The sequence below is a fragment of the Chenopodium quinoa genome, unplaced genomic scaffold (assembly GCF_001683475.1).
Source record: "Chenopodium quinoa cultivar QQ74 unplaced genomic scaffold, ASM168347v1, whole genome shotgun sequence".
Lineage (NCBI taxonomy): Eukaryota > Viridiplantae > Streptophyta > Magnoliopsida > Caryophyllales > Amaranthaceae > Chenopodium > Chenopodium quinoa.
The window spans coordinates 3,418,000-3,441,900 of NW_018742770.1; the positions used below are offsets into that span (position 1 = coordinate 3,418,000).

General features: G+C 34.4%; 1 protein-coding gene and 1 pseudogene across 1 annotated transcript; both read left to right on the forward strand.

The window, feature by feature from the left end:
* The first annotated feature begins 2,615 nt into the window (after positions 1 to 2,615).
* Positions 2,616 to 12,216, forward strand: LOC110724510 (annotated as a pseudogene).
* Positions 12,217 to 13,926: 1,710 nt separating this feature from the next.
* Positions 13,927 to 22,029, forward strand: LOC110724759 (ribosomal RNA small subunit methyltransferase I-like; the record flags this gene model as incomplete). The annotated part of the gene is made up of 11 exons (XM_021904214.1): positions 13,927 to 14,079; positions 14,353 to 14,420; positions 14,846 to 14,942; positions 15,024 to 15,152; positions 15,594 to 15,702; positions 15,795 to 15,939; positions 16,482 to 16,524; positions 16,756 to 16,929; positions 18,184 to 18,299; positions 18,390 to 18,460; positions 20,971 to 22,029. Coding segments are annotated over 9 exons (1,017 nt in total), but the record flags the coding sequence as incomplete, so codon positions are not given.
* Positions 22,030 to 23,901: the final 1,872 nt, after the last annotated feature.

The window sequence follows — 23,901 nt, forward strand, 5'->3', positions numbered from 1 at the left end:
AATATTTCATTTTATATATTTTTCTTTTGTAATTTCTTAATATTTTTTGTTTTTATTTTCTATTCTATTATTTTAACATTAATTTAAGGTAAAATATTTTGTTAAGTTTTAAATTATTCTTATTCAAATTTTACGCATATAGAACTTGAATATATAAATTGAAATAAATATTATCTCATTCATCGGATAGTTAGATAAAATCATTAAATCAAAATATATTTTTTATTTTCTAATTATTTGTTAAAATAATATAAACCCTAATGTAAAAGATAATATAAAAGATATTTTTTTTTTCATAATTTAAATCTTATATTAATATTTTTTTGTTTTCAATTCTCAAATTTCATTTGTTAATTTTTTACTGAAAATTAAAATTCTAAATTAATTATAAATCAAATTTTTCATTGGTCGAAATATTACTTTTGCTTATGTGGCGTGCGATGCACGAATTTTTATATACATTTTGTATGTAAATATTTTTTTGGTGATCTCTTAATTTTTTTTTCTTGCATTATAAGTTTTAAATTTTTTGTATGAAAGTATCATATCATTAGATATTTACATAAAACCATTAACATCAATAATTGGTCTTGTATGGACCCGGTCTACAATAAATTATTGTAGACCCAAAATTTAACACTTTCAAATAATATAATCACATTCTGGATGATATAATCACTTATTTAGATGATATAATTATCTTTTTGTGAGTCATATTTTGATCTCATATTAAACCATTTAATGAGATTATATAATTATCTTTAGGATGATAAAATTTAAAAATCATCTTTTGAATGATGTAAATTACTATTTGATACTTTTTATAATGATAAATTCACTTCTTGAGTGATACATTTACATAATAGTTTCAAGATGATATAATCACTTTTGTAATAATATAATCACATTTCGTATGATATAATCACATTCGTATGGTATACTAGAAGGTTGGGTCTACAATAAGTTATTGTAGATCGGGTCTATTCTAGTCTTAATATAACATCAAATGATAGTTTATATTTTTTAAATATCAATATAATTTTTAGTTTTTTAAATAATATAAATCATAATATCTAAAGATAATTTTTAGCTTTGTAACAAATATAAATGATAAAATTTAGTGTTCTTAAATAATTAAAATCCTAATAAATTACTATTCGTCGTTTTTACATACGTGGCAAAAATTTAAAATTTCATTCGTCACTTTTATTTAGGTGCCGAGTGATTTTTTTAATTCTAAAATAAAATAAAAATCTAATTTTTGATTGGTCAAAAATAAATCTTTTCTTATGTGGCGCTCCCAATGCTCTCCAAAAATACCTACTTTATTTATATATATATTAGATTAGATTGATAACATAACATAACACAATAATTAGAATATTGATAATTCATTACTTTTCTAAATAATATCATAAGATATACTTCCTCCGTTTTTTAGTATATGGAATGATATAGTAACAATATATTTTCCTAATATGATGGACAAAGATAACAGGTTGACTTTTTGTAATATTATATAATTTATTTTAACCAATGTACTCATATTAGTATTTGTTGAATTTGCTTCAATATATAACTAATTTAAAATTTTGTATATTTATGAAGATCATTCATTAGATATATGGATAAATTTTTTTGATATCATAAGATAATTTTTTTAATTTAACACTAAAGTTATCTTTTGTTGTTTTATTTATTTTACGTGATGCTTGAATTTAAAATTGCAAACCTTATTCACTAATTTTTCTTATGTGACAATTTAAATTTTTAATTCAAAAAAGAAATGAAAAATGTCGTTTTTTTTTATTAATCAAAATGAGTCTTTTGCCTATGCGTTTATTTAATATACTCGTTCTGTTTAAAATATCAGTCTCATTTATAATCGTTTAACTATTAAAAATTATGGGAAATCAATTATATGAGATTTACTTTTATTCGTCTTGAGTACATTATTAAAATTGAACTTTTATAATATTTGTTAGGGGGAAATTAAAGATACGTAATATTTGCCATAAAAAATTTGCATCCCGCCAAATGCTCCCGAAAAATGCCTACTTTATTTATATATATTAGATTAGATTAGATTTATGAATAATAAATTTTTTATATATTATATTTTGTACTTATTAGTAATAATTAAGAGAATAATTATTAAAAATCTATCTATCTATAACTTATACTAAAAAGGAATAATCAATGACACTTGTTGAGTTGTTATTACCTTGTGTCTGTCAAAAAAATAAAAAATACCTTGTGAAATTTTTTCATATATATATATATATATTTTCCAATTTTACAATCATATTCCATATATATCCAAATAAAATATTTATAAATATCTTTAAATGTCAAATATATTTATCACGAGATTTTAACCTAGTTCTACTGGTTTATACTCAAATAAAATATTTATAAATATCTTTAATATACTTTATTATTGTCAAATTTATTTATCACAAGATTTTAACCTAGTTACCACGAGATTTTAACCTAGTTCTACTGGTTTATACTCTTTACTCTTTAGAGGAATATGTCTCTTAACGAAAGACTGGTTTATCCTTAACTTTAGTAAATTCTCTCAATCATCTTCAATCTTCCGACCCCATTAAAAAATCCCACAATTACTTTCTGCCACTCTCTCTCTCTCTCTCTTTCTTTCTTTCTCTCTCTCAAACCATGACAGTTCCTCCACTCAATCACGCAAGGTTCTTTTTTTTCTCTCTTTAATTTCTACCTTCATTCCTTAATTTACCGCAATTTAGATCTTACACTCGAAAACATAACGCGTATCGTGCTCCCGAAATCAGTACAGTTTAAAACTGTTCATCGTGTTCTCGAGTGTATAATAATATAATAATAATTGCTAATTTACATGCTTATATGTTTAAATTTTCAGGCTTTAAGCAAGATCGCCCAAAATCGACTCCAAAAATAACTGGTTGAGTGGCAGCTTAATCCTCCTGCTGGCTTCAAACATAAGGTCACCGATAATCTTCAAAGGTATAATTTTTTCTGGGTTTTTTGTTTTTTTTTTCATGATTAAAAAAGTTTTGATTTTTATATGGTATTTGTTTTTATTTTTATTTTTTAAAAAGATGGGTGATCGAAGTTTCTGGAGCACCTGGAACTTTGTATGCAAACGAGACTTATCAGCTTCAAGTTGATTTTCCTGAGCATTATCCTATGGAAGCACCCCAGGTGATTATTTAATAGTATTTATTTTTCTAATTCAATTGAACCCCTGAATTTTTTTTGTTGATTTTTGATTACTTTATGTTAAATTATTATTATTAGTATAGTTTTATTATAATTGCACAATTTTTAGGTTAGAATTTGGTTTAATTTGTTGTTTTTTTGGGGTGTAGGTTATATTTGTACCTCCTGCTCCTCTGCATCCTCACATTTACAGCAATGGGCATATTTGTTTAGGTACTTCTTTCTTTGTATTAGATGAACTTTTTTTCCCTTAGACGCTTACTTGTTCTCTATATGTGTTAATACAATACAATTTTATGTATTAAGTTGTAGCGTAGTTTAAATTATACTATCAATCTGACGACTACTTTCAGATGGAGAGAGTATGTGGAATTTTAGTACAAATATGTTGTATCTTGTATGTTTGTATGATTGTATTGTATTAACGAAGTCAATTGAATTGAATGATATCTTAGAATAAGATCAAATGTTTCAATGACAAATGACTATTGACATTGCTCATACATGTTATATATTGTGATTTTGTTTTTTTGAAGTGATTTGGGGCGAAAGATTCTGTAAATGCATTGACAATTTGACATGTCTTGAAAAGTTATAAGTATATGATTTGTAAGGATTAAAGTGTTCAACTAACTTGCAATCAACCCACAATAGCAATGAACAAACAAGCATAACAATCAAGAACAACTTTGAAGGAATTAAAGCAAGTAAAAGGAAGACAATGTTACCGTGGGAAAACCCGAGAACCGGGAGAAAAAACCCACCCTTGCACTATGGAGTAATATTGATGATGAATGAACTTAAGAATTACAAGCATGAATTGTATAGAATTCAAATGCTCCTCACAAACCCTCTCAAAACCTCTCTATGTGTTTAAATGTTTGTGAATACTCAACAAAGAGGCTTAGAAAAGGTATATATAGTCTAGGTAGAAAATACAATCCAACGGCTAAGATTAAAGCAAATCACACAAGCCGAAAATGAAGCGACGAAATAGGGAGCAGGGAGGTTCGGCCGAACCTACCCAGAGTTCGGTCGAACCTAGGGTGGTTCGGTCGAACCTCCTTGGGTTTGGTCACTCCTCCTCTAGAAATGAAAACTGGTGCACCTACTGACTTAAAACCGGGTTCGACCGAACTTTTCACAAGTTTGGTCGAACCTTAACAATAAGGCAGCTTTTATGCAATCTCCTTATGTCTCCATGTATTTATCTATCTCCACACTAATCCTAACAATCTCCCACTTGGAGATAGGATCAAACATGCACCATAGACTACCACATACACACTCCTTCCTCAAGAACACTTAATACATTCATCAAAACAATTTCACCATAGCACAACACTCCTTCAAATTAATGATGGAGTCCAATTGAGGTCCTACACAACCTCAATTTGTCACTAGAAACAGCTTTAGTGAGCATATCCGCCGGATTCTTTGAACCGGCAATCTTCCTCAAACACATCGTGCCATCCTTCACCAAACTCCTAGTATAGTGATAACGCCTCTTGATGTGTTTAGTGCGATAATGAAACATAGGATTCTTAGCCAATTGAACCGCACTTTGGCTATCACTATACAACGCACAAACATCTTGTTTCATGCCCATTTCTTCAAAGGAAACCCTTCAAACATTCCATCTCCTTTCCCGCTTCCGACATAGCCACATACTCGGCTTCCGTCGTAGAAATAGAGACACACTTTTGGAGCTTGCTCATCCAACTAATGGCCGTACCACCAATAGTATACACATACCCCGAAGTGCTTTTGCTTGAATCATAACATCCTCCAAAATCGGCATCAACAAAACCTTCCAAAACAACTCCATTTCTCCTAAAGCAAAGAGCCATACTTGAAGTACCCAACAAATACCTCAATAGCCACTTCACGGCTTCCCAATGTCTCTCACCCGGATTTGACATGAACCTACTCACAACTCCCACTGCGTGAGCAATGTCGGGCCTCGTGCAAATCATAGCATACATCATGCTACCAACGACCGAAGCATAAGGAACAATGACCATTTTGTCCTTCTCTTCCCTTGTCTTTGGGTAATCCTCCTTAGTCAACTTGAGCTCACTTGAAAGAGGTGAGCTTCGAGGCTTTGCATCAATCATGTTAAATCTTTTAAGCACCTTCTTGACATACTCCTCTTGAGATAACTTCAACACACCCGTTGAGCTATCCCTAGAAATTCTCATGCCAAGTATTTGCTTGGCCTCACCCAAGTCTTTCATCTCAAATCTTCTTGACAACTTCTTTTTCAAGTCATTGACAATTTCCATACTAGTTCCCGCAATCAACATATCATCAACATACAAAAGCAAGTAGATATAGCCATTGTCATACCTTTGAAAGTAGCAACAATGGTCACCTTCCGCTCTCACGAAACCATTGCCTAGCATGAAATTGTCAAACTTCTTGTACCATTGTCTAGGAACTTGTTTCAACCCATATAGACTCCGTTTAAGCTTGCACACCAAGTTCTCTTGACCCGGAACTTGAAACCCTTCCGGTTGCTTCATGTAGATTTCCTCCTCCAAATCACCGTGTAAAAACGCGGTTTTTACATCCATTTGCTCAAGAAATAAGTCCTCCGAAACCACTATAGCCAACAAGATTCTTATAGTGGTTAGCTTCACAACCGGAGCAAAGATCTCATGATAATCAATGCCCTCCTTTTGTGAAAAACCTTTCACCACAAGTCTTGCCTTGTACCGAATTGTACCATCCGGTTCTTCTTTCTTTCGAAAGATCCACTTGCACAAAAGTGCTCTCTTGCCCTTAGGCAACTCAACCAGCACCCAAGTGTTGTTTTTCTCCAATGAAGACATCTCATCTTCCATTGCTTGCTCCCACTTCAACGAGTCACCCATGCCCATTGCCTCTTTATAACATTCCGGCTCACCGGAATCCGTCAACAACAAATAATGCAAGGATGGAGAATATCGGTGTGGTGGCTTGATTGTTCTTGATGATCTCCTCACCGTTGGTGGTGTAGATGGCTCTCCATGAACCACAACGGGCTCACCCATAACTACTCGCTCATCCGTTTCCAAGTGATCATCATCATCCGAATCACTTGAATCCGAATCCACCGGAACATGAGCACCATGTTGAGGAGATGCTTGTTGAATTTGCACCTCAACTTCTACCTGTTCAACTTCCTTATCACTTCTAACCTTACCATCTAGCTCAACAAATTCCCGCTCATCTTCAATTGATTCTTTCTCAACGGATTTCCCACCAAAGTTGTCTTTGTACAAAGAGCTCTCATCAAAAGTGATGTCACAATGCCTAACAATCTTTCGATTCTTAGGATCCCACAATCTATAACCATATTTCTCACATCCATACCCGATGAAGTAACATTTGATGGCTTTTGGGTCTAGCTTGTCTCTCTTTTCGGATTGCAAATAGGCCACACAACCAAAGGTCTTCAAGTGAGTGTAGGACACCTCCTTACCACTCCACTCCTCCTCCGGTATCTTGAATTCCAAAGGTACCGAAGGTCCACGGTTTATCAAGTAAGCCACGGTACTAACGGCATCCGCCCAAAAACACTTTGGGAGGCCCGCAAACAACCTCATACACCTTGCCCTCTCCTGTAAAGTCCTATTCATCCGCTCCGCTACCCCGTTTTGGCGAGGTTTACCGGGAATGGTCCTCTCCAAAACAATTCCATGCTCCTTACAAATGTTTTTGTAAGCTTCCAACTCATACTCTCCTCCATTGTCGGACTTGATTGCCTTAATCTTCTTGCCCGAAACATTTTCAACCTCCGCCTTCCAAGTCTTGATCTTCTCATTCACTTCCGACTTGTGCTTCATGAAATATACCCATACTTTCCGGGTTGAATCATCAATGAAAGTGACAAAATAGTGAGAACCACCAAGGGACTTGATGGGGTATGGGCCCCAAACATCCGTGTGCACAAGTTCTAGCTTCTCCTTCTTCAAGGACCGTTTGGTTTTTGTGAAAGACACCTTTTGTTTCCCAAAAACACATGTCTCACAAAATTTCATGTCGATTGATTTCAACCCCGACAACTTACCCTTTGAAGCTAGCAATTTCATCCCTTTCTCACTCATGTGACCAAGCCGAGTATGCCAAAGCTTAGTCTCATCATTTGCGGTTGTAGCAATCATGCTTTACACCCTAAGGTAGTGTACAATGTGCCGGTCTTCGTGCCCCGAGCCACCACCATAGCTCCCTTTGACACCTTCCAAGTACCTTCACCAAACATGGTTCTAAAACCGCTTGAGTCTAGTTGACCAGCGAAATCAAATTTTTCCTTAGCTTAGGTATGTACCTAACATCTTCAAGCTTCCATGAGCTCCCACTTGAAGTCTTGATCATAACATCTCCCTTCCCCACAATATCCAAAGGTTCATCATCCGCAAGGTACACCTTTCCAAACTTGTCACTCTTGAAGTTTTGGAAAATCTCCTTACATGGAGAAGAATGAAATGAAGCTTCCGAATCAAGGATCCAAGACTCAATGGGACTATCAACACTCAAGATCAATGCATCACCGATTTCATCGCTTGATGCCAAGCTAACCGATGAACTAGCATCATCGTGGTTCTTGTGGTTTGAACCACCCTTCTTCTTGGGATTAGGACATTCCCTCTTAGTATGCCCTTTCACACCACAACCCCAACACACAATGTTCACCTTCCCTTTCGACTTACTCCTCCCTCTAGACTTCGATCTTCCTCTTTGAGCACCTCTTTGTTGTCTTCCACGTCCCCTACCTTCACTAGAATAAGCACCACCCGATGACTCACCCGAGTTCTTCCTTCTCAAGCTCTCACTCAAGATTAAGTCCCTCACATCATCACACTTCAACTTCGACTTTCCGGAAGAGTTGCTAATGGCGGCTACAACGGTATCCCAACTTCTAGGCAACGATGACAACAAGATCAAGGCCCTCACTTCATCATCAAACTTAATCTCAACCGAAGCTAGTTGAGAGATTATTGAATTGAATTCATTTATATGTTCGGGGGCGGAACCACTATCATTCATCTCAATTTCAAACAAACGACGCATCAAGAACACCTTGTTCATAGCCGATGGCTTCTTATACATATTGGACAATGCTTTGATCACACCAACCGTCGTTGTCACATCTTTGACATTATAAGCAACACTCTTAGCCAATGTCAATCTAATCACTCAAAGGGCTTGTCTATCAATACTTTCCACTCCTCTTCCTTCATACCCGATGGTTTACTAGTAAGGGGCAAATATAGGTTCTTTTGATACAAATAGTCCTCTATTTGCATCTTCCAAAACCCAAAATCCTTCCCATCAAACTTCTCAATTCTCAACTTGCCTTCTTCCATTGCAAATCAAACACACAAAGTCCACAATAGGTTTTCAACAACAAAGAATGCAACTTGACACCCAAGACTCAAACTTTGAACACCTAAAGTTCCAAACTTTGAAACTCAATCACAATTTCAAGTTTAACACAAACCCTAAATCATCAAAACACCAAAGATTCAACCTTGGCTCTGGTACCAATTGTAAGGATTAAAGTGTTCAACTAACTTGCAATCAACCCACAATAGCAATGAACAAACAAGCATAACAATCAAGAACAACTTTGAAGGAATTAAAGCAAGTAAAAGGAAGACAATGTTACCGTGGGAAAACCCGAGAACCAGGAGAAAAAACCCACCCTTGCACTATGGAGTAATATTGATGATGAATGAACTCAAGAATTACAAGCATGAATTGTATAGAATTCAAATGCTCCTCACAAACCCTCTCTATGTGTTTAAATGTTTGTGAATACTCAACAAAGAGGCTTAGAAAAGGTATATATAGTCTAGGTAGAAAATACAATCCAACGGCTAAGATTAAAGCAAATCACACAAGCCGAAAACGAAGCGACGAAATAGGGAGCAGGGAGGTTCGGCCGAACCTACCCAGAGTTCGGTCGAACCTAGGGTGGTTCGGTCGAACCTCCTTGGGTTTGGTCACTCCTCCTCTAGAAATGAAAACTGGTGCACCTACTGACTTAAAACCGGGTTCGACCGAACTTTTCACAAGTTTGGTCGAACCTTAACAATAAGGCAGCTTCTATGCAATCTCCTTATGTCTCCATGTATTTATCTATCTCCACACTAATCCTAACATGATTATGTAGATGAAGAGGGAGATGGGGTGATTTTAGACAATTTTGCAACTTGCAGATAGTGGTGAATGGTGATGAGTTGAGTGTGCACTTGTTGGATTTGATTGAGATTTATGCTTAATTTTTTTAAGTGGATAGGTTTATGAATTATGAAAGTGATTAATGAAAAGAATAACCTCCAATTTCCATATTTTTTGGAGGATGTAGTAGCAGATTGCTTATTATAACTGTTATGAGATATTTGGATGTGATGAATGGATAACAAAGCATATAATGCTAATACTAATACTAATGCTCCTTGTTCTTGTGAATCTATAATTGTTGAATGAAGCATGACTTCTGAGCGCCTATCTTTTGTTTATTTTCTACTGGTTTTTGCTGCCTAATAAATTAGTAACAAGTCTAATGTTGATTCGGTGTAATAAGCCTACATGAGTGCATGGCCTCTTATTAACCTATTGAATTTTCCTTTATCATCATTCATCAGTTAGATTAGTACAAGTACTGAAGTACATATATTTCTGCCAATTATTTGAAGTTCCTATCTGATGCTAGATTATGAGCATAACAGGCCTGTTTTCTCCTGAAGACTTAAATTTAGCTTTATCATCCTCTTCACTCCATTGAAAAATTTGCGCCCCTTTTGTTCTGATGAATAATTATTCAACAAATTGAGTGCTAAGTCTTAGTTTTTATAATGTTTTTGTGTTGATCACAAAATTTTTACTCCATTTTGTTTACAAGATATATCAAGTGCATACGTAACCTTACACTTTTTAGCTTCACCTGGGGAAACCGGGACTAGAACAGTCATATGTTTATTCACTCTGTGGCTTGAGCTACATCTTACATGGATATTTTATTCAATAATTTTATAAAACAAAGGGTTTTTGAATAGAGGATCTTGTTTCTACAAGCCAACACACCTGCAATATCATTTGAAATATGTAAATATGAAACAGCTGGCCCAGTTCATGAGATGGTTTGGAACACTTAGGCACTCAATGCACCTCTTTTATCAGTTAGTAGAATGAATATATTATTTCCATTATGGTTCTAAACTCCATATGAAATAGTTTTTCTACATCTTAGGGTTATATGGCTGCATTCATCTTTGACCTTTCAAACCCTGCTAGTAGCAAAATCCACAATGTCTGTCATCTTTATGATGTAATAATGTATGATCTTATTCTTGTAGCTTGATTGATGCATAGACTATTGTGCCTTTCTGTAAAGTTGGTGAAGCTCGTATTTCATTTTTCCCAGACTCAATCTCTATTTCTTATAAGCTGATAAAGAAGATATAAGTCATATAACCTCTAATGTGCATTGAGATTATCGTTTTTTTTTACAACCAAGATTGTCATTCTTGTGTATAGACTTTGGCAAATTACATTTCATGCCAAAATATTAGAATATCATAATAGCTATATTTTACATGGGTCTTTTGTTCATTATATATTATAAAATGAAGAATCTTTTAATAGATGATTAATTTTCTACAAGCCAACTACCAGCAATATCATTTGAAAACATAAAAAGTTCCAGGTAGCTCAGTTCGTGAGATGGTTTGGAACATTTAGCCGATATATGTACTGAATTCCCCTCTTTCATCAGTCACTAATAATTTTTGTTATTTCCCTTATTGGTCTACGCTCCACCTGAAAGTCATCCTTCATTTTAGATTTGATCTCCCAAACCCCGCTGCACAAAAATTTCCCATTGGCTGTTGTCATTGTTGCTGAAATAAAGTGTAATCTCACTTATGTAGCTCGATAGATTCATTGACTAATGTGTCTTTCTATAAAGTCAGTGATGCCCATGTTTTAAAATTTTCAGCCTCAGTTTCTTTATACGGTCATACGGATAGACTGATGAAGAAGACACCTGCCACTCTTATGTGATTGAGATTGAAATTCTTGTGGACAGACTTTTAATAATTGTATCTTTATGCTTAGGTATCATAAGATTGTAATATCATAATAGCTTTACGACCTCATTATGCGTTGATGTTATTGTGCCTTAAATATTTTTTTCTTTTTTGTATTTTACTCATTTTTGGTTTTGTTTACCAATGGATGGTCATGAATCTCATGATATTGATATTGGAAATCTATTTCACAAGTCATTCAAACATTATGTAGGCCATTTTGTGGTGCAAGCTCACAGTCCTTGTTTCTTCCACAAACCGTTGTTGATATTAATCTCCCCTGATTTAGGCTCTCTTGTGTATTTTGGATGGGACCGTTAAGATGATTTGTGTTAAAACTGACCTTGCCAACACATACTTTCTTGTATTGTCTATGATTGCAGATAATTTATACGACTCTTGGTCCCCAGCAATGACAGTCAGCTCAATTTGTATCAGTATTCTTTCAATGCTGTCAAGCTCTACCTCAAAGGTTTGTTGAGTTACTATCCCTGGCCACACCCTCGACTCACAGCAGTTGCCATTTGAGCTTTTGCTTACTCATATTCTTAAGATAACTGAAACAGTTTTGTTACTTTTTGCAGCAACGCCCTGCAGACAATGACCGTTATGTGAAGAAATGTAGGAACGGTAGATCTCCTAAGGAAACGAGGTGGTGTTTTCATGACGATAAAGTGTAATATATGAATAGTATTTGTCAGACCTATTGAAAAACTGTTATATAGAATTGACTTCTAGGATGAATACAGCCTCCTATCTCCAGGAGATGTCGAAGTGGATGCAGGAGTAAAAATGATTTATGTTAACCCTCTTGTTTAGCTCGGGGGATGATATGGATGACCTCTAAAATGCGGAAACATCAGATGTAAAGCAATGACTTCTAATTTAAAAGTATGAGAAAGTTAGCAGGTTTTTTAAATGTTGCTATGCCACTGTAAGGAATCTGAGCAAGCTAAACCCAGGAAGTGTTTAGTGCAGATTAGAGTGCAGTGTGCAGGCCACTGAGATATACAAAGTGTGCTTTAAGCATTCTTTTTAAGGCTTAAAGAAAAGTAAAGATGACCAATTCATGTCAAATTTGTGTGTTATTGTGTCAATAGTTTATGGTTTTAACAATGTTTTGACACAATAGACAGTTTGACACTACAAGACACCGAGCAATGACAGCCCGCTACCGAGAGCAACTATACCTAGGGCAAAAATATACTTTAACGCAAAAGCTTAGCCAGTAATTACAATTAACAATAAAGTATATCAAACAAAAATTATAATTACCAACTGAAATTATTTTGATAAAACGATGACATTTAAAGCAAATTCACAAAAGTCCAGAAAACAGATAATATGTAATTTCAGATTGGATATCCAATTAATAATTACAATATTTAAATCAACCATAACTATAACCGATAAACAATTTGTGTCAATGCTTCATTGTCTTCAACCTCTCAAATATCAAAATTTTACTACTCCGTAGTATGGTCTCTCCTTGGTAGTGGGCAAACATTACTCACTAGTCACCTATTTGACCTACATGATTAGAAGAAAGATCTTAGCAATAAAGTGATGAAGCACAATTCTATACTTCATTTGTTTTGACCAAAAAGATCTAATTAGATTCATTTAAATAAAATTTTAAACTAAATTTTATCAATTTGAGTGAGTTGACTATGAATGTGTTTTTTTTTTGGTCATTTAGTTAGTATAAATTGATACAAGTATTCTATCTCCTCCTGGTGTGACTAGGGTTCAATCCTCACCCCTACGGCCCTGGCCCTCCCGTGATAGGAGAAACTCTTATGATACAAGACCCTCGTTAAGTCTTTTGTTCTTCCAAATGAAGCCCCTCATAAAGAATTTTGTAAATTTTTTTACGTATACTCAACCTGTGTCAGGAGGCTAACAATTTATAGAAGGGAGGGTGTGGGGGAAGGGGGACTAAGTCATCAACTTGCTGGTTGGTTACTTTCCCTTTATCTAACATCTTGTAACAAAGGAAAAATAACAAACTATTTGATGACTTGATGTGAATGGATAAAACCAAGGTATTCATGAAATTTCAAGAAACAAAAAACTTAGATCAACATGTCTATCAACAAATTGTCTTATTAGCCAAACATGTATTAGCAACAAAAATTCTTAATTACCAAGTTAAGCTTGCTCTAGTGGAAAAGATTGAACCTTCCAACCTTGAGGTTGGGGGTTCAATCCCCATTAGAGGCACTTTGAGGGTGGAGATCCCTTATCCTTCTCCCTTACTCTAAAAGTGTCTGACCCGAGGTTCGGTCATTATTTTAACCTAAATAATCCAGTCAAAACTTTAACCAAAACGTGAAAGTTGTAGTTTTGCATGTGATAGATTTGTATTGCTTCTCTTGCTTCCGAAATACTCCGTATCTAGCCCAATTTCTTGAGTTAGATTGATCGACTTGACCTGTGAGATGTTCTGACCCGACAAATAAAATAGTAGTAAAAATAATACCCCCTACAGGCTACTGCCTGCTCTACTGATCTTTGGGTTTTGCAGTAGAGCCTGTGCCCTGTAGTAACTCCAGTGAGTGCGAAAATGGTGGCAGTGGCGCGCTTTCTACCATGGACGGCGATTTCTGATACTCCGGCGATAGTTTGAAGGTGGCGCACTCACTTCTCCCACTCTCTCTCCTCTTCAATCTCCTCCTTGCGTTTCCCCAAATACGCCGTCGTTTCGTTCTGCTCCAACTCTCTTATCGCTTCCTCTGACTCTGATACACCCGATATCTCCCTCCCACAATCTCCTAAACAGGTCATCTCTCTCTCCGTTGACCATTTTCCTCAAATGGGTCAACTTCAATTGTGCCATTTTTTATTGGGTCAAGTTTTAAATTTGCTATATACTAGGGTTTGTCAATGTCCCCTAATTTTGTTAATTGATTTTGTACCCCTTTTAATTTTAATTATTGGTATGCTAAGTGTGTATATGTTATTTGATTCTGAACATAATTTAGTGGAAATGGTGCTTACAAATTCGAATTCTATAATCCTTCAAAATTTTGATTGTATTGAGAATTGATGACAGGGGACTTTGAAGCCGGGGTTGTATTTAGTAGGGACTCCCATTGGTAATCTTGAAGATATCACATTACGGTATTTGCCTCCCATTTCGAAATTTTCGAGTTGTTTATTCATTTCTTGTAATGTTGATGCTATGTCTTTCAATGCAAATGTATATCAATCAACATAATATGTACTTCATTTACAGTAACTGTGATGTGATGTGTTTATTTTGTTGTAAACTATCCTCGCAGTTTGGTCACGTTAAAGTTAGTTTTCGATACATTACTTCAAGCTTTGTCCTTTAAAGGTAATTTATGTGGATTGTGGAATGTTAAAGATTTTAGTGTTTGTGTGTTGTGTTGATGATGTTCAAGCTGTTGGTTTGTGTTTGATTGATGGACACTAGGACTAGCAAATTGATTTTGTTGATATTTAATGAGCGTGCGGGTTTCTTGACTTACATTATTCTTGCTGTATTGAACTTTTTCCCTTCTCAATTTGATCTTAAATTTCAGTGCATTGCGGGTGCTGAAATCAGCTGACGTGATACTTTCTGAGGACACTAGACATTCCGGAAAGTTGCTTCATTATTATGGAATCAAAACACCCCTTGTATGTATGATGATGGAATTATTTTTTTGTTCCCTAGATTCAGCTAGTTTGTATATTGATTGGAGCTTGTTTTGTTTCTAGATGAGCTATCACAAGTTTAACGAGTTTCAGAGAGGGCAAACTGTTTTGAAACGTTTACAAGAGGGTGAAATTGTCGCTCTGATTAGTGATGCTGGGATGCCTGGTATTAGTGATCCTGGAACAGAATTGGTCAGTTGATGCGTTGTTTAATCTTCATTAATAAATTTATCCCTATTTTTTTTTTTCTTAATACTAGCTATAATGATATCAAGGCATCAAGCCATTGACCTGATCACATCTGGGGAAGGGTGGGATTGTGACGAATTTCACCCTTGATTCAAATTACAATTTTTAAACCATCTTTTATAAGTGTTTTATACTGTGAATGTCCTATAAAAGTATTTTGCATTCCGTTCATGATATTATCATCATGGCTAGAATTTCGTCTAATCAACTATAGTTCTTAATGTCTTATCACAATTTCCCTCTGTTAACACAAGTTGCCTGTTACCAGTTTAATATCAAGATTCTGCTTAACTTAAGGTTTGGTCAGTACCCATAGATGGAATTGTGGATAATGTTATGAAGTATCATAAATTATTAATACGTGACAATAATTTATGTCCACAGGTAAAGCTGTGTGTTGAAGAAAAAATCATTGTGGTTCCCATCCCCGGTGCTTCAGTTGTAGTTTCTGCTCTCTCTGCCTCGGGTTTGCCAACTGATGACTTCACCTTTGGTAATTTGCAAACTATCAGGTGTACATATCTGTAATTTTTCCTCAACGTAGTTGGGTGGCATCTTATTCCTCCATTCCTTTTGTTGATCTAGTTGGATTTCTTCCTAAGCATGCTGGGTCAAGAAGAGAGAGGCTCTTGCTCTCTGCCAATCAGAGTGCAACACAGATTTTCTTTGTTCCCCCACACAAGCTACACCAGTTTCTTGAAGAAACTTCTTCAGTTTTTGGGGACTCAAGGTAAATGTTTACTCAATACAAATCAGATGATAAATACTATTCAATAAAATAGGCAAATGCTTAAGTGTACTCTATTGTCTCTATGTAGTCAAGATTGTAAATTGGAGTAAAAATTGTTTCTCAATACATTTGTTAGAGATTTATATTGTGCTTGTAAAGGACATGTTGGTTTTCTTAGGATTACTGTCCTCATCAGGGGCTTGTCCTTATCTTCGTTCAGTCCTTTGGATGGTACTCATAATAAGGGCAAGCATCCCTATACTTAATTACTTATACCGTGAACTCTTGTTTAATTATTTAGCTGATAGCTTCTGTTTAGTAATCAAAGTAACTTGATTTGGGTTATGTCAAATTGTTTCCCTTGGCATATCAGCTTCATTGGAAACAATCAGTTTTTGGGTGGAGTGATTATGAAAAGGGGATAGGAGGGAAAAAGGCAGAAGTTTGAGATAGGAGTAGTAAATAATTGCAACTACTTAGACACTTTTTTTGTCTTTTGTTTTGTGTGATTGGTTGTGATCATATACTTTTTAATGTTGCAGGAGATGTGTCATAGCTCGAGAAATGACCAAAATTCATGAAGAGGTATGATTTTAGTGAGTGTTTGATTGCTTGATGTATGGATTTTGGTTAGATAGTGAATTGTTAGTGATTCACTGATTTGAATTAGTGAAATGTTTTTCCCATAATTTTAAGGATCTGATTATATTAGCATTTGTCTGATACTCTGAGTTTTGAACTTTTGACTTCTATATTAATTTCTAGATTGGATTTTGGCCTTTTGTCACTGAGTTCTAACTTCCATGAGCCTTGCAGTTTTGGCGTGGTACCTTGCAGGATGCTAAGGAGGCATTTGTATCTCGGAAACCGAAGGGAGAAATGACACTTCTAATAGAGGGAAAGGCCGACTGCATTGATGAAGCTCCACCAGATTCTCAGATTGAGGATGAACTCAAGGAGCTCATAAGTAATGGGCATAGTCTGTCGATGGTAATAGATGTTCATTCCTTCTACTTCCTCCGTTTTTTTTAGTTGCATCACTTTAGTTTTCACTGACTCCTAGGCAATATTTGGAGTAGAAAGAGATAGAGAGAAAAAATAAGTAGGGTTCAAGTCATAAGAGAGAGAAAGAGAATATATTAGTTAAAAAGGCAAGTGATGCAACTAATTTGAAACTTCCTTTTTAGGAAAGTAATGCAACTAAAAAAAACGGAGGAAGTATCTCTTTTCTATAGGGTGTACTTCCTTTTGAAGTGATTGATAAGTTTTAGTGAAGTATGGAGTATGATTTACGAAGTCCTTTGATCTAGGGAGTATGATCTTTGTAAATAAAAAGGGAGCATTGAAAGACAGAGGTAAATTGTTCTGCTCATGGAAGATATTTCTGGAAAAGAAATATGCATCTATTGGATGTTTAGTTCCTCTGAAATGTTTAATGACTATTGTTGTAATTTACTTCTTGGTTTGTCCTTCAGTAATCTTTGCAACCCTCTTGAATGTTTCTATCGTTTATCTTTCTCAGGGGATTTTTTTTTTTTTTTTTTTTTGTACTGCTGGTCTTTCTGTCTTTTTATCATACAATAAATTAGTTTTTAATATGCAAAAATGGAAAATTCAATCTGAATAATCCTATTTATTTATTTATTTATTTATTTATTTATAATTGTGCTTTCTGTAATAAAAATTCTGAACTTCTCTTCAGGTAATTTAACGTCATTTTTTGGAATTTGGTTCATGTTGTTTCACTTTTGCGTGTGGGATGGGGGCAATTCCTATGGGCTGTGGGTTTTGAACTTGTCAGATGTTGAAAGGGTTTGGATGTTATTTTTCAGGAAGCGTTTTTTCAGCGCACAGATAATGTGTGCTTATCATATCGGCTTACATTTCTGTCTGAAAGGAAGGATGCTTACCTTTTAAAATGCCTTGTACTCAGCTGTGGTCTTCAAATACCTGTTGAATGTTAAAATAATATTTTCTGTTTCAATGAAGAAAATCAATCACTTTTAAAATCTAGTAAGGCAGAAGCATATATATCAAGATTGCCCACCCTGTATTGTTTCCACCTGCCGTTATTTTTTGTCAAGTGTACATCTTAGATCAACATTGGATTTCTGCTTGTTGGATTGTTTATTGTATAAAATATAAAGTTGCTGCATTTTATATTATGATGGTATGTGTTTGTTTAATTGATTCAAATGTTCAAACTTTTTTGTGTATTAGGCCATTGATGTGTGATTGATGCAGGCTGTAAAGTTGGTTGCTGAAGGAACATCGAGGAAAAGGAAGGAAGTTTATGCACTTGCGTTAAGGAAATTCGGGAAGCAACTTGTAGGAGAGGAATGAAATGGAGGCAAGATATGGTATTCTCTAAATTTTATATTTAGGCTGTATCCTCCATTTTTTCTATTTGCGTTTTATATTGTTGAGTTAGTTTTACGCTTTTACTACAGGAAAAGCAGAAACCAGTTTTTTTAAATGATTTGTTAATGAGAATCTTCCGGCCTCAGAGCTAGAGAAAGAGGTATGTGTTAAGTTCCCTCATTATACATTTGTTTTATATCATAGATTATTGCATAAAAAAAAAGTGGGATCTTTTGAAGTGAATAAGGGTGACTGAACAGAATTTCAGAAAGTTAATTTAAGACCTTAGTAGACAAGTCCTTGGAATCAAGGGTCATCATTCATCAATCTTAGTTTTGTGAATCTCTGAAGGGAGTGATGAAACTTAATCTACTTACTTTTCTGTAGCCCAATCACTTCCCAATAGTTATCAGAAAAGGCAAAAATAAACCCTCCAAATATTGGTGCCTTATCTAGTTATCCTATCCATATTTTACGTTGCCTGCCTCTTATCTACTTGGCCACCCTGTCTACCCATGCTCCCAGAGTCCCAGCCACCCATATATGAGGAATTGGGTCTCATTAATGCCTTTAATCCTACCACCTCTTTAGAGAACATGTGTTATCTCTTGGCTGATATCTTTAGCTTCAGTAAAAGCATAGAGCTAGTATTCTCCTTTGTCGCCTACTTAACTTTTATCCTCTATATGGAGTTCCTTTGTTAATTTTATGTTTAATAATTCCCTCAGTACTAGTTTAGTTTGTTTACTTATCATGAAGCATAGGCTTAGTATAGAGGTGTTTGATTATCAAATGTTATTTTGATAAAAAAAAAAAAAAAAAAAAGGTGGAAATGATGGGATATAGTGGGGTAATATCTTACTGGATGAGAGAGTGTGGGTCCCTTACTATATTATCAATGGGGTAGAGAGTGGTAAAAGGCAATAGTGGCCATTGTCAATTTTTGATGGATTTATACTAAAGTGGGATGGGCGAAAAAGAAAAGTGAACAATCTAATTTGGGATGAAAGGATTATCTTCTTTTTTTTTTATTTGCTATATGCCGCAACTTGGAACTCATTGCTAGGTCTAGGTGATTAATTACTTACATTATTTACAATTTCAGGTTGCTAATATAGTGGGGAACAAATGAACTGTTGTAATCCTTGTTTGAAAGATTAATAATTCGTTAGCATAAAGCATTAAAGCCTTAAGTTATCAGGGTACAACACCAGGAGCAAGTGGTATGCTTAAAATATTTGCCCTTCCTTAGAAGTTGTGTGCTTGTATTGCTACTCCATGCATTCTGTCTTAATGCTCAGGCAACTGGCATTTGTCTCCAATATTATTTACTCGTGAGTTTCTCAACCCTGTCAGAGACTCAGAGTGGGTTATTTGTCCAGATGTTTGACTTGGCTATATCATGAAAACCATGATCAACTTTGCTCCATAGGAAATCATTTGTTGAGCATGCACATTGTTGTGAACCAGGTGCTTGAGGTCAAATGGAAAGCCCCAAAATACAGTGTCAATGCTCTTTTATCACATTTTCTGTTAGTAATATAGGCCAAGTATAACAGTGATGCTCCTGGTTCTGAACCAAGTGTACCTGTAAGTCTGAAAACAAGGTTCATGGAAGATATCATTACTTGATCTGATTGATGAAAGCATATATGCTGTAGATGCTAAAACAAAAGAGCAAAATTTGGTTTTTTATGAGACACAGGATAAAGCTTTGGCTGAAGTATATAATTTAAGTAGATAGCCCTACATTTTGATGTAAATATTTCTTAATAAACTTTTTGCTACTTGGTCATGTCAATTATGCTCTTTCATTCCTTGTTAGCATTTTGCTACTTGGTGATATACAACAAAGGGTCCATTTTGTCATTAAGTACAACTGACTAATCATGGGTTTGCTGAGCCTTGTAAGCTTAATCTTATATGAGTAATTCAATTTGTTTGGTGGCTCATTTAATTTGCTGACCGGTTGCTTTTTAGGTCTTAAATATTATACTTCCCTATTGCACCACAAGACTTGTACACTATTCACATAATGTTCTTTGACCATCTTTTGTGATTTATCCGTAAGGAAAACATTTAATCATGTGGGTGTAGTTAGATTCGTTTCGAAATCTACTTTTCAAATATCACTTTTTATAATTTTACAAAGTATAATCAAAGATATTAATAGCAAAAGCAATGCATGTGCGGCGTGAAATCACTCATGGAGCAATTAAAAAAAAAAAAAAAAAATTCTTATTGGTTTGCAGGTTGGGAATTTTTGGTAAAACTCAAGGGGAACAGAATGATTATATTATTTTTGGGGGGGCATTTAAGGTTATTGGCAAACTGAATATAAGAACAAAAGTGGTTTACTTTGGACTGAGGGTGTCTTTTTTCTTTTCTTTCTACTCAGGTTGGCCTAAACTATATGGCTCCATGAGTCTTGAATAGTTATTTCCTTTGTTTCTATGCTGGCAACTTTTTTTCTCAAAACATCCTGTTTGGATATGATCTTGTCACTCGTTGTCACCTTATTCTTTGTTTTGGTTGCATTCTTCTATTCTGATAGTTGCTCCTGCACTACTTTAATTATATGAGCTGATATTTTTGGCGTGATAAGCTGTTGAGTAGCTAGAAGTTGAGGATACCTGCATTTAATGTTAGTAATTGAACGTAAGTTTGTAGCCTGCAGGTATTTTTTGCGCTACATAACTGCAGAAGGATTCGTCGAAATTCCTTTTCAAGGGCGCAAATCAGTACAAATCAGCTCCTTGAACTTGGTTGTTGAACTGAGATACTATCATTTGTGGAAAAGTTCGTCATGTGCTGTGAAGATTTTGTTGCTGATGCAATAAAAAACGCGGTTGGTGGGAAGATTATAAGGTAATTCCCTCTTGCAGATATCATTCTTATAGTGGCGCATGGGAAAACAGAATTGTCCCGTCACCTTTCCTTCACATGTAAGTGATCCAAAAATCCAGCATCGAGTTTTAGACGTTCTACTATATGCTTCACTGTGTTATTACTGAAGATTACGACTCCTTTAATTAGTCTTTCGAGTTAGTATCAGTAGCATTAATACAACACTGGGACCATGATTTAGGACATGAAAAATTGAAGACTATCTCTAAGGTATTTTATATACATACTTGGCATATTTTTTATGGCTTGATGATTTCAATAATCTGATATTTTGAAGGGCAGTTAAGCAATTAGAGCCATTTATTGCAGTTTTTCGGGTTGCATTTGTGTAGTGGGCCCTTAGTTTGAATAATTGATGAGAATTGAGAAGAGAAGTCAAGCAATTGGAGCCATTTTGTACGACTAATGTTCCTAAATTAGGTTTTGTTTCCACAATCTTGGAATGTTATATCTTGAGTTACAATTCTGTTGGAGTTCATTTAAAGTTCAAATTTATGTCTATGTTTTGTTATTTTCTTGGCTTTTCACTAAAATGATGTAACAATGAGATTCCGAGCTTATCTGATCGAATATCAAAACCTCTCTATCTTTGCCCTCCTCTTGCGTTTTAAGTGTTCAACTCGATCTCATGTGGTGATTCAGTGAACCTTGCTTCTTGCTATCATGCCAGACTTTGTTCATGGGTGTTGTTTTGCGAGTAATTAATACATAGCACACTTATTTGTTTTTAAACTCTATGCAAAGTTTGTAAAAATATTTGATGTTACTCTTGCTGATTTATAGTTATGGAAATTTTACTTGCAATCTCCATTGCATACTATATTGAAAGGAATTTTGAGAAGTTTATAGAAAAACTTGCCCTTTTACTTTAGCTTTATTTTTAAAATCATAGTTGTATCTAAATGCACAAATTCAGTCTCGTATACATCAATGTCCTTTGTGGCTTTAGGCGATTCTAAAATTTTACTTAGTACCTTAAATAATATAAACTCTCCTGTAACAAAGGAAATTTCCATTAGAATTTTCGATTTCACTCTTTAAAAAAACCAATGAAGAAGCTATCATTATGTGAAGAAACTATACAATTTAGTCACAAGTCATAACACAATAAGTAGGCATCAAGACTAAATAGATTATAAAACAATAGTTTGGTGTAAAATCAACAATTAATTTGGTCGAATATAGTTTGTATTAACATTTCCAAACAAGATAATGTTTATGAAATTGCAGTCTTTGGCGTGATTGATCTATGATTACACCACAAACCGAGGGAGCAGGAGCAGCATGGAACACACGAATACGCTCAAATTCAAAGTTTTTGTTTTTATTTGTAACCTTATTATATGAAATTATTATGTAATTTACTTTATTTTAATTGGTAAACAAATCCATTATGATTGGAAGAGAAGATTTGTCAAATAGGTAGAAGCTAAGGTTGGGTACAAATTTATGATTACGTGTCAATTTTTGTTTGTTGCCATCTAACCACCACATTTATTTATAATTTTATTTTTATAAAATTTTAATATTTCTTTCTTTTATTGTCCTTATTAGAAGTAATGTCCAAACAAAGTGTCTTGTTATACATTTTTTTATGTCACATGTTTTGAGCTAAAAAGTATATAAACCATTCAAAAATGCCTTGATTTTTGGTTGATTTTTATGGTTCCTTCTAGGAGGCTAATTCATTACATCACCATCTAGAGGTGTATGGTACTAAACTACTACTAATGTTGTTGCCACATTATTATAGTATAGTGTATAATATGAGCTAACAATTTATTTTAGGTTGAAAGAAAATTAAAGTTGGATTAAATAACTTTTAGTCTTCTTTATTTTCTATGATGGAGTGTTTGAAATGATCATGTATGTTGACCACCAAACGATGTGAATGTACATAAGAATTTGGTATAGTTTAATTAAAAATTTGGTATAGTTTAATAGTGTGTTAGGAAAGCAATAATGGTGGAAGGGAAGATAGCAATTAAACTTTTATGAATCTATTATTTTTTCCGCCTTATTCTTTTCTCTTTAAATTGTGTTGTCCAAAACGCCTATTGTTTGTTCGGATTTAAATTGTTGCCCAAATCTCATAAAATTGAATCGGAATAAGTGCCATACGAATTACTACCACATAGCCTTAAATGGGATTTAGGCCTTTCTTGACCTATATGAGGAAGAATAGCACAATTGTTATATTAGAAAATTCAATCCAAATCATGCAAGGTCAAGCCATACTAGATTGGTGTAATTAAATCCAAACATCTTGAAGGGGATGTTTTAATCATGCTTAAAGTCCATAATTTTAATGTGGAACCAAATCTTCAAGGATACAACACTTCACAAAAGTCCTAGGGAGAACGATTTTGACACTTTGTTGTTGTTGTTGTTTTTTTATTTTAGAATTGTAATAACAATTTTCCTTAAAATACTCTTAAATGCATTTAAAATATGAGTTCTTTTCTTAGATTGTACTCCTAGTTTAGACACTATATTACTAGTCAAATCAAATTCATGAATATATAATTGTTGGGATGGGAAATTAAGACAAATTTATGGAGGAGAATTCCTAGTTTATCTATAAGGATAAGATGACATGTATTTGACAAACTCTTTACCTTCCAGTTATTAGGATTGTATTGAGAAATTGATTCATCCACTCATTTCGCTACTTTAGATGTGTAATTTGTTATT